Below are 9,780 nucleotides of genomic sequence, written 5' to 3'. Positions count from 1 at the left end.
AAGCTTAACTTTTCTCTCCCAAGGTGCTCCTCTCATTGGAATCAGCTCGTGTCTAATCTGTCTCCCAAACCCGAAAAGGCAGGAAACACCACAAGGGGGACCTCAATATCAAGGCAGCTGCTGAGGCTGGCCTTGGGGATCCTTGAAGTAGCAGAAAAGTAGGTGGCATGATCCTACAGTACCCTCCAAAGTGGTATACATCCTGCTCTGGCCTCTAGCAACTCCCAGAATTCCTTCAGTAAAAAGAAAAGGGGGAGTAAGAGTTGGAAAATAAAGAAGAAACTAGACACACACGCACACCCCCTCCCTCTATGGAATCCACTAGTCAATTCGGAGAACCAGCACATCGCAACTGTTTTAATGAAGCTGGGCCAAGATGGTGCTTGGGCTGCAGTACTGTAGGCAGCTGGGGAGCAGTCTGGACTCCACAGGAAAGCAATAACGGGACCAAGCCACCTGTCCAGGCTACATAGCACGTAAAGCTGTTCCCAGAGCAAGCCCCATCTGCACCTTCTCTATTGTGCTTTGTCCTTTATTTTCCCAATCCAAGACACACACCCCAACACACACACACCCCGTCCTATAGAAGCCACCACACACACACCTTCCTATAGAAGCCACCAGACACACACAAACACCCCCTCCTACAGAAGCCACCACACACACACCTTCCTATAGAAGCCACCAGACACACACAAACACCTCCTCCTACAGAAGCCACCACACACACAGCAGAGAATAGCTGAGCCAGGAGGAGCTGAAGAAAACAGCTTTTTATTTGTTACTATAAGAACCAATTACAGAATCCGAGGTTAAAAAAACAGACAAAAGGTCTTTATTTCTGAGAACTGGCGTACAAAAGGCAGAGGGGACAAGGGGAGGGAAGGAAAGAGCGAGCATAGGCTGGGATTGATACCAGCTTAGGGGCCTCAAACTCCAATTAGGAAAGTCCGGACACCGGACAGCAAGAGAAACCCCCAATTAGGAAAAAAAAAAAAAAGACATGGCAGTCATGGCAGTGCACGCCCCCCTCCCCCAACCAGATACCACCACCTGGTATCTGTTTATTCTTCCCCTTCCCTATCCCCTTTCACAAAGGGAGGCAAAATTTTTAAAAAATTAAAAAACCCTCCCCCCCAAACTGTCCAAGACAACTGTGGTTCCTACCCCCCAAAACAGGCTAGGTTTCCACAATGAGCCAAGTTCCTGCAGTCTGCCCTCCACCACCAGGCATGGAGAGGCATTAGAAGGGGACAAGCCTCCAAGTGCTAACACCAGAGGGCGCCCGGCCCCTCCAAGGACACACTCATTTGCTCCCTCCCTCCTTCACTCCTCATTCCCTTTGATACTAGAGGGAAGGGAGGCTAGGTGCCCTGTGCACCCACCCTCTAGCTTTCAGCCCACCTCCCTTCCCCACAGGTGCTCAATCTTCCAGGACAATGGGCTCATTGGTGCTGGCAGGATGTGACGAAGGAGGAAGAGGGACTGGGGGCCGCACTGCCATCAGCGGCGGCTTCACCTTCAAGGGCAAATTGGGCCTGCGGGCAGCTCTCCGCATTTCCAGGTGGGTCAGAGCCTTCCGCAGGGCTCTGGCCGGCAAGAGAAGAGGCAGCAAAAAAACCAAAGACCATCAAGGTGAAGCTCCACATTCTACTACAATGCCACCTTCCAGCCCATCTTTTCCCAGCATCCCCCCTCCCTGCAACCCAGTCTCGGGGAGCTGCTCTTGCTCAGATCCTCCTATTTCCTTTCCCATACCCACCCATCTGGGTTGTTGACCTCTCGGCCCCTCCCATGGAGGGCTCCCTACCTGGTATCTTTTGTGGCTACAAACACCACAGGATTAGGTGCATCAGCTGGGTTGAGTTTCTGACGCTTGGCTGCTGGCTGTGAGCTTGAGCGAATCCCTGAGGCCAGAGGCCTTCCATTGGCAGAGAAAGGAACTCCTGCCATCTGGAAAAAGGTGGGGCAACACAGTGAGAGAGGGGACTCCCAGACACCCATCAGATATAAAAGCTATAAAAGCCCACCCAACTCCACTTGGCTCACTCACAGTCTCATAGGCCCGTTTCACCATGATGCCCCCCAGTCCCCGGTTCTGGGTCAGCTGATTTCTGTTGATCGGTGTCTTGGTACCCCGAGGTGTTTTTGGTTTCAGAGGTGCCTGGGCCACTGTCAGAAAAAAATTAAAAGAAACCATGGAGAACGTTCACACTTTCTCTGTGACTACCCGAAAGTAGTGATGGGAGAGGGGTCTGACAAGTAATTAGCAGTATTTCAAAAGTCATATATAAACATGTTCTTCCATCAATCAGTATGTAATTATACTGGATAGCTTATGAGAAGAACATTTTTATCCTAGAAAAGTACAGTTAAGACTAACCCTCTCTGGACTCAGTGAGAAAGAAAAAAGCAGGGGAAGAGAAGGGTCTTTAATAAAAGCCAGACACCACCTAGCGGCTCCCCATCCTAAACCCACCCTGAGTCATCTAGCTCCCCATCCCTTACCCAGATCTTTGACGATAGTTGCCAGGGGCAGCCGCACCAGAGGGTGAATCTTCAGTGGAGTCTTGGCAGCCTTAGGAAGTCTAATGGAGCCTGGAGAACAAAGATGAAAGCTTCTGAAGGTGCGTCACTATTCAGGTCTCCTCGGGGGCCGGGAGCCAAGTCTTTTGGTTTTCGTCACACTGTGCAGCATGCAGGATCTTAGTTCCCTAACCAGGAACTGAACCTGCACCCCCTGCATTGGGAGCATGGAGTCTTAACCCCTGCACCACCAGGAAGTCCCAAGGAACCATGTCTAATCTCCTAACAAGCCCTTGCAGCCTACTACCCCTGCTGTCATTAAACACCCAGAGAAAACCCTGGTCTCTGGCCACAGCAACCCGAACCTGCCACCAGCCCAGCACTCCTGCCCTTACACTCTGCCTTGATGGCGTTGGCATTGATAGGGGCGTAGGGTCGTCGGGCAGCCCTCCTTGGCTGTAACAGGTCCCTGCACATGCGTCTGGCAAGACGGGTCAGCTTTGTGGTTTGGAGCAGGAATGTTTGCCTGTTCTTAGCCAGCAGCTTGGCCCGGTTGGCGCTGGTTGTGTAGGGGGAGAGACCTTGGGCTTCTGGTCTAGACAAATGACCCCTCGAGTGTGGCTCCTGGAAGGACAGAGGATAAAGGGAAAACAGTCAGTCACCAAGGCTCCCTTCTTCCACTGCCAGCAGAGGGTTTATTCCACCTGATTTCTTTGTTGCTGTCCTGACCACCTGGCTCCCCAACCACTACACCAAGTCCGACCTCCACCACCCGCAGTCAAGCCATCACCTTACTGGAGCTGGGTGTTCTGGCCTTCGCCTAAAGCTCACATCAATTAGCTTACTGCTCTCCCCAACCTGCTCCTCATCCATCCTTACTGTGGTGCCCCGAGCAGCCCCCTCAAGCTGAGTTGGGGTCTTCAGTCCCCCGTACTTCTTCCAGTAGATCCAACAGGAAGCACAGAGGCGGCACTGCATGTTGGGCGGGCCCCAGGCGTACCACTGGGCAGACTGTGTGGCTGTGGGAGCATGGAGTGGAGGGAACAGTCAGGAGGTAAATGCCACTTGAGCCTCTCAGGCAAACACCCCACTCACCCCCGGCATCCCTTATCCCCCTCTGGAACTCACTGTGGCAACTCTCACAAGTCAGGCCCTTTTGGAATCCAGCCCCATTCATGCCAGGTTTTGAGCCCACAGAGATTATCTGGTTAGGGTTTGGTTTGGTGCTAATGGGAGAGAAACCAGGAACTGGTCAAGGAAAGACTTCCACTTTGTCCCCATAATAATTTGCCCCTGTCTCCTGTACACCCCCCATCACTTAGAAAAGCACAGGTTACGGGCAGAGAGAGGAAACACACCCTACCCATCATACTTACTAGGTAGGGATGTAGACTTGTTTTAGTTTGCTGTCTGCTTCAGCAGCTTTCAATCTTTTCTGCGGGAAGGAGAAAAAGAAAAAAAGGATCAGAGCATCTCAGCTGGGGGTGGGGGGTGTCATCAACTTCAAAAGCAGAGGTGAGCAGGGGGCCTCTGGTCCAGCCTCCCCAGCCCAGACCTTACCTGTTGAATGTACCGGTCTGTGGTTTTCCACATGTAATAAAACTGAACTATGCTGGCCAGTGACTTCCAGGGTAGCTGAAGAGACAGAGAGAAGAAGGGTGAGCTGGGATCTGGCCCCAGAGCCTGGTTCCCTCATCTGCCACCTCTTCCACCTCTCCTCCTAGCTCCAGCAACTTACAAAGTCCTGGCGAATATCATTGAAATCCTTCCCATACTTCTCCAGGGCCTCTTCAAACAGCATAGCCTCTGAGGCTGACCATTCCTCCATCTCATCCCGACACAACACTGGCCCGCCCTGGGGCACCAGGGTTGACATGGCCTTAGCCAGATCATAGCCATTCCTCTGCAACGTATCCATTGCATGAAACTACAGAAAAGGTGGGAAGCAATGCTGATGACCTAAAACTCTCAGCACCACTCCCCTGCTGCTCTTTAAGTACTCCCCCCCACCTCAGAGATAACCTCCTCCCTGCAGAGTTCCGAGGCTCTGCAGGTCCCCACAAAACACAGCCCACCCAACTACCCACCAACTCTTGCTCACCAGGGTGATATCTCGGGAGGCAGCGGCTGCACTCATGTGCAGGCTTGGCTGCCGAATGGAACTGCTGCAATCTAGGGCTCTTGCAAAGGTCCCCACAGCTCTAAAGGACAGAGTGAGAAGTCAGGGAAAGAAGAAAGTTCGAGTGGGCTGAGGAACGAAGCCAGATGAGGCGGGTGGGAGGGGGGGGTGGATAAAAAAGGACAACACCCAGGCCAAAAATAATTAAAGTCCATCTCTTCAGAACATGACTCAGAACTATGTCCACACCGCCCACAGCCCATCTTCCCCATCCACCCACCCCTCACCGGGCCACCACGAGAAACTGATCAATCTGCCGGTCTGTGAGAGGGTTGTCTGGATCCCAGACTTTCATCTCCATCTTCTGTTGGTTCCGATTATCAGATTCTCCTGGGGAGTGGGGAAGTGGTATCATCCAGGAGAAAAATAGGTACCTTGACACAATAACACCTCATCTTCTCCTTGGACGCTATTAGCCATCTTAACTCTCAGACTTCTCTTCCCAGTGTGCCCGTCTGCCCCCTTCAGGTTCCTAAGGTCCCATTCTGCCCGGGTTGTTAACACAGAGCCACGCAGACTGTGCACCACACAAAGCCAAGGCCCACCACTCAGAGACTTTGATCTTAAGACATCCCAGTGGTCATAACCCAGTCTCTCCTGCTTCATACCCTCTGCCAGGCGATCTGGGATCTCAGCTTGGTATTTGCAACCAACTCGGATCTCTCCCTGATCAGCTAGAAGTGTCTTCTGCATAGGGTCAAACACCAGTGAGTAAAAAAAGCAGTCCTGGAGACAGAAAGAGAGAAGGTAAGCAGGGTAGCAGTCCTCATAGGCAGGGGGCATGGGGGTTATCCAGAGTTCCCAAGACAGGCAGCCTGTCAACCTGTACCTCATCCCAGTCAGACTTTCTTCCTGCCTTTCGGGGCAATACCCACTTCCCTCCCTCTTCTCCCAACACTTCTTTCTCACCTCCTTTTCCAGGTACTGGCTCAAGATATCTGTCTCATTCAAGAGGGTCACACTGCATTTCCCCCTACAGGAGAGAAGTCAGAAAACCCTGGGTGAGCTCATTTCCTCTGCGCGGCATCTCCTGCACACCAGCCCCTCCTCTCCACCTTCTAAATAAGTACATGCAAGCCAAGTGGCCCTGACTGCCCCATACCTTATGTGGGTGGCTGGCAATGATTCGAATTGCCGAGAAAGAAAAAGCTCTCGGTGCTTCAGTTGATGTCGCTGCTGTTCTGACACCCCTGGCTGCTTCGATTCCTCCTCAAACTCCCCTGGGAGATTTAGGAGGAAGAAAGCAAGTCAGAAACTAATTCAGAAAGAAGCCACCTTAAAAACTCTAAGCCAGGGAAAATATTTAATGTTTTCCTCACATTCCTCAGGGACCTGCCTTCCATATCCTTACCACACCACCCTGACCTCTTAGCCCTCCCGTTGCCATCACAGGTGCTCCCAACTGTTCATCACTAATGAGTGCTCTTAAGGAAGAGCTGCTCAGGGTACAAGAGCTTCCCAGGTGACTCAGGGGTAAAGAATCTGCCTGCCAATCAATGCAGGAGACGGGGTTGGATCCCTGGGTGGGGAAGATACCCTGGAGAAGGAAATGGCAACCTGCTCCCAGTAGTCTTGCTTGGGAAATCCCGTGGACAGAGAAGCTGGCAGGCTACGTTCATGGGGCCACAAAGAGTCAGACACACTGAACACACACATGCTGAGAGTACAAAGGCTGCCACACAAACACACAGCAAACCCAGGTGCCAATGCTCAGATACCACTCATATAGCACACATCTGCCCACACCAGGCCCAGCGAGAATATCACACTTGTCTCTTGCTAAACTAGCCTGGGGTCCAGAAATTCAGTGAAGATAAATAAATAAATAAAAGCATCACACAAAATTGTGTTTACCAGTTCCTCTGCAAATTTCAGGAGACTCTGCTCTTAAACATCACATGCAACCCTAACTCTCTTGTTTTCTACTTGCTAATAATAGTTTGTTTGGGGGCTCTCAAGGACAGTACCTCTCAAGCCAGTGCCAACACCTTCCCCCCCAAGGAGCTGCAACTTGCCCTGAAACCTTAGTGGAAAGGGTTAACTTGGTTGGGTGCCAACCAAACAGGGAGGGGGCAGAAGAGCCACAGGCCCAGGCTCATTGGTGCATTGTTCCCAACCTCAAGGAGAAGGGGGGGGGGGGGTAGGGGTGTGCAGTAGGCTCCACCCCTTGCCTGTGTGCTCCGGAAACCCTGTGCTAAGGCAAGGGGGACCACACCCCCCACAGCCTTTCCGATTGGACAAGACCAAGGTCAGCCCCTGCCAGACAGGGTTGGAAACCCCAGAGAGCCAGAGAACTTGGTCGGCCCAAGTCCTCGTTAACCCCTTCACGCCCAATGCTCAAAGAAGCCCAAAATAAGGAAAATAATTTAGAAAGGAAGAACAAGAGAAAGGGGAAAGAAAGCCAAAGCAGGAAAGGAAAAAGAAACTAAAGAAAACAGAAAGCTATGTATCTAAAAAGATGAAAGCATCAAGAGAAGCAGGATAGGGTGAAAAGAAAAGGGAAAGATGTAAAATGGAGTACAGGGCTAGGTGAGAGAAGCTAGGCGAGGTGAGAATAGAGGAAAAGCGCAAGAAAATGTTCCTGGCTTCCTATTTTCTCCCATCAGTGTAGCCTTACCACCTCATGATCACACCAAAAACCTGCTTTCCTATTATGCACGCTTCTCAGTACAGTCTCTTCTCTTCACAGTCACCACCTATCATCCCAATATAACCGAAACTGTCCCCCTAGAGGTCTGCTTCTCTAAAGTGCTTCCTCATCCCCGATTTAAATACTATCATCTCTTTTACATACACCATTCACAAAGGCAAATTCACAAATATACAACTCACACACAAGCCAAATTCTGGCTTTCCTTATCATGGCCTTTCCACCTTGCTTCTAAACCAACATGTAAAAACAGGCCTCCCTCTGCAGACCAGGCACTTCCCACCCCCAAACTCACACCCCTGCCTTGGGCATGCTACAAGAGAACACCTGCAGGGACATGCCCAGGCTTCAGATCATGGGCAGTGGGAGACAGGGAAACCGGGGGTGGGGACAAAGACACTCACTGGCATTACTATCAGCCAGGCTGTTGAGGCTACTAGAAATGTCCCTTCGCCGGAAGAGGCACACAACCTTTGCCTCCACGTTTCCATTTGCAGTCTAAGGAGAGAAAAATCGGTGTTGAAAACTAATCATTTGAAAGTGGAAATGCATAAAGAAGAGACTAACATCAGTGAACAAGTTTCTAAAGAATGTAAGAAAAACTCAAATTATGAATCAAGAGATTCACATTTAAGGACAGACTTCCAAATCCCTTTCCTCGGCCCCCCAAAAAACAGAACAGTAAAGTTCCCACTAAGCTCTTAATAGCCTTTCCTGAATGCGTGGAATAAATGAATGAATGAATATGCATGGGTACTTAGGACAGGGTTTGTGTTATCTCTGTCTCTCATTCACCTGAAGTTACAGATCTCTGAAAAAAGAAGACGGAGGTTGGGGGGTAGGGGGGAGTGGCGGGCCTCTGCTCCACTCACCTTGTTGAGCTCTTCAATCCTTCTAACCAGGTAAGGATTGCTGGAGGAGTTCTCAAAATAGACGTAATCTGTAGGAGGGGGTGGGGAAGAACCGGGAAGATCAGAGGAGTAGATGGGAGAGTCCAGCACCAGAGTGGGAGGAGCGAAAGGAGGCCTGAGTAGACCAAAAGGAGATAAGGGTCTAGGTACAGAGGACGCTGAAATGCGCAAGTGTACAGACTAGCAGAAAATAATGGAGAGACGTTCCACCCTCCAACCCTAATCACCCAGTTCTTAAATCAGATCCTCCGCTCAAAAGTGAGCCTTAAGGAGGAGACAAGAGAAGCAGGGGGTTCCCCTGCTCAGCGGTCCCCACAACTCAGCGATGGAGTTGCATCCCAGTCTCGGTCAAGAGAGCAATTGTTCACTTTGTACAGGGCCCCCACCTTTGCGAACCGAGGCGCACAATAACGCCTGGGAAGAGGAAACCTCCCGGCCGCTCCCCCGTTGGTGGCCAAGCAGTCGCCCCGGCCTTTCGCGCCCCCTGCCTGCCCTGTCAGCCCCTTTGGAACCACTTTCGCAATCCCGCTTTACGACCCCGGCGGCCCAGACGCTGCCCTGAGAGTGACGTCGGGCCGCCCGCAGCCTCCCCGGGAGTCTTGGAGCCCGGCCGCGTCGCGATCCCCGCGCTCTCGCTCCCCATGCTCCCGGTTCCGGTTCCGGTCCGCGCTCTGGACCACGCCGCCCTAGACGCGGTTCCCCGCGCCGCTGGGAGCCGAGCCTTTCTGACCCCAGCGCCCAACCTCTCCCGCCCCAAGCCCCGAAGCCCCTAACGCCCGGTACTCACCTCCCACTCGGTACATGTTGGCCGCCATGGCCGTTCCCGCCGCCGCCTCCGGCCGCACAAAGGGGTCCGGAAGGCTCCCGAGGGCAGGACTCGAAGCGAAGCCCTGAACGCGGGGCCGGCGCTTCGCAGAAGTCTCAGTCGGGCCCGCGCAGCCGGCGCCTCCGCAGCCTCAGCCGTCGCGGCTCATCCCGGCCCGCGCTGTCGCCGCCGCCTCTATAGGCTCACGCCCGGGACGCCGAGACCGGCGCCGGTCCGCTCGGCTTCTTCCGGAACGAGCTCGGATCTCGCCGGACCGGAGGCGGGCTGCAGCTACCCCCGCCCTCGCCGAGTCCCACCAGACGTTGGACTCTGAGGGCCGCCGCGAAGACTTGCCGGCCCGCCTCGGGGTTCGCCTCCTTCCGGAACACCTTCGGCGGATCCGGAGAACAAGGCCCAGCACTCGGCTCCGGTCGGAGAGCAAGACCGCAAAGCTCGGCTACTTCCGGAAGAAGTTCGGCTCCCTCCGGGCAACCGCGGCCCAGCACTCGGCTATTTCCGCGGCGGCTCGGCCCCGCCTCCGAGGGCGGGGAGAGGAGTTGGGCTTAACTCCTGCGGCCGCGGAAAAACTCGTAGCGCCTTAGAACCTCGCAGTTATTTGCAAGAGGCTTCGCCTGTTATTTGCATAAAAAGTCCACCCTCCCTCACCTTTTCCGCATTCCCCTTTGCCTTCCTCCCCACCCCCATAAAG

The 9,780-nt window shown here is 53.1% G+C and overlaps 1 protein-coding gene across 1 annotated transcript; it reads right to left on the bottom strand.

Annotated features, from left to right (window-relative positions):
• Positions 1-758: 758 nt before the first annotated feature.
• MTA2 (metastasis associated 1 family member 2) lies at positions 759-9,456 on the bottom strand. Its single transcript, XM_070359606.1, has 18 exons — positions 9,054-9,456; positions 8,228-8,295; positions 7,760-7,853; positions 5,808-5,925; positions 5,615-5,678; positions 5,314-5,431; positions 4,933-5,035; positions 4,628-4,727; positions 4,265-4,453; positions 4,087-4,161; positions 3,903-3,961; positions 3,655-3,752; positions 3,406-3,545; positions 2,922-3,150; positions 2,509-2,598; positions 2,054-2,172; positions 1,811-1,953; positions 759-1,589 (listed from the first exon to the last, which is right to left on the bottom strand). The coding sequence occupies exons 1-18, from the start codon at positions 9,079-9,081 to the stop codon at positions 1,424-1,426; spliced, it is 2,001 nt and encodes a 666-aa protein (XP_070215707.1). The 5' UTR covers positions 9,082-9,456; the 3' UTR covers positions 759-1,423.
• Between the last annotated feature and the right edge of the window lie 324 nt (positions 9,457-9,780).

Source organism: Bos mutus, chromosome 22 (genome assembly GCF_027580195.1).
Source record: "Bos mutus isolate GX-2022 chromosome 22, NWIPB_WYAK_1.1, whole genome shotgun sequence".
Classification (NCBI taxonomy): Eukaryota; Metazoa; Chordata; class Mammalia; order Artiodactyla; family Bovidae; genus Bos; species Bos mutus.
The sequence above is the reverse complement of the archived record's forward strand: the minus strand, read 5'-3'. Positions and strand labels throughout refer to the sequence as shown.

Excerpts from the sequence above, each read along its gene's own strand:
- MTA2 (XM_070359606.1), bottom strand. The coding sequence starts at position 9,081 with ATGGCGGCCAACATGTACCGAGTGGGAG. Across the intron at positions 4,162-4,264 it reads ATGATATTCGCCAGGACTTT|CTACCCTGGAAGTCACTGGC; the intron begins GTAAGTTGCTGG and ends CTGTCTCTTCAG. Across the intron at positions 3,962-4,086 it reads CAGACCGGTACATTCAACAG|AAAAGATTGAAAGCTGCTGA; the intron begins GTAAGGTCTGGG and ends TCCTTCCCGCAG.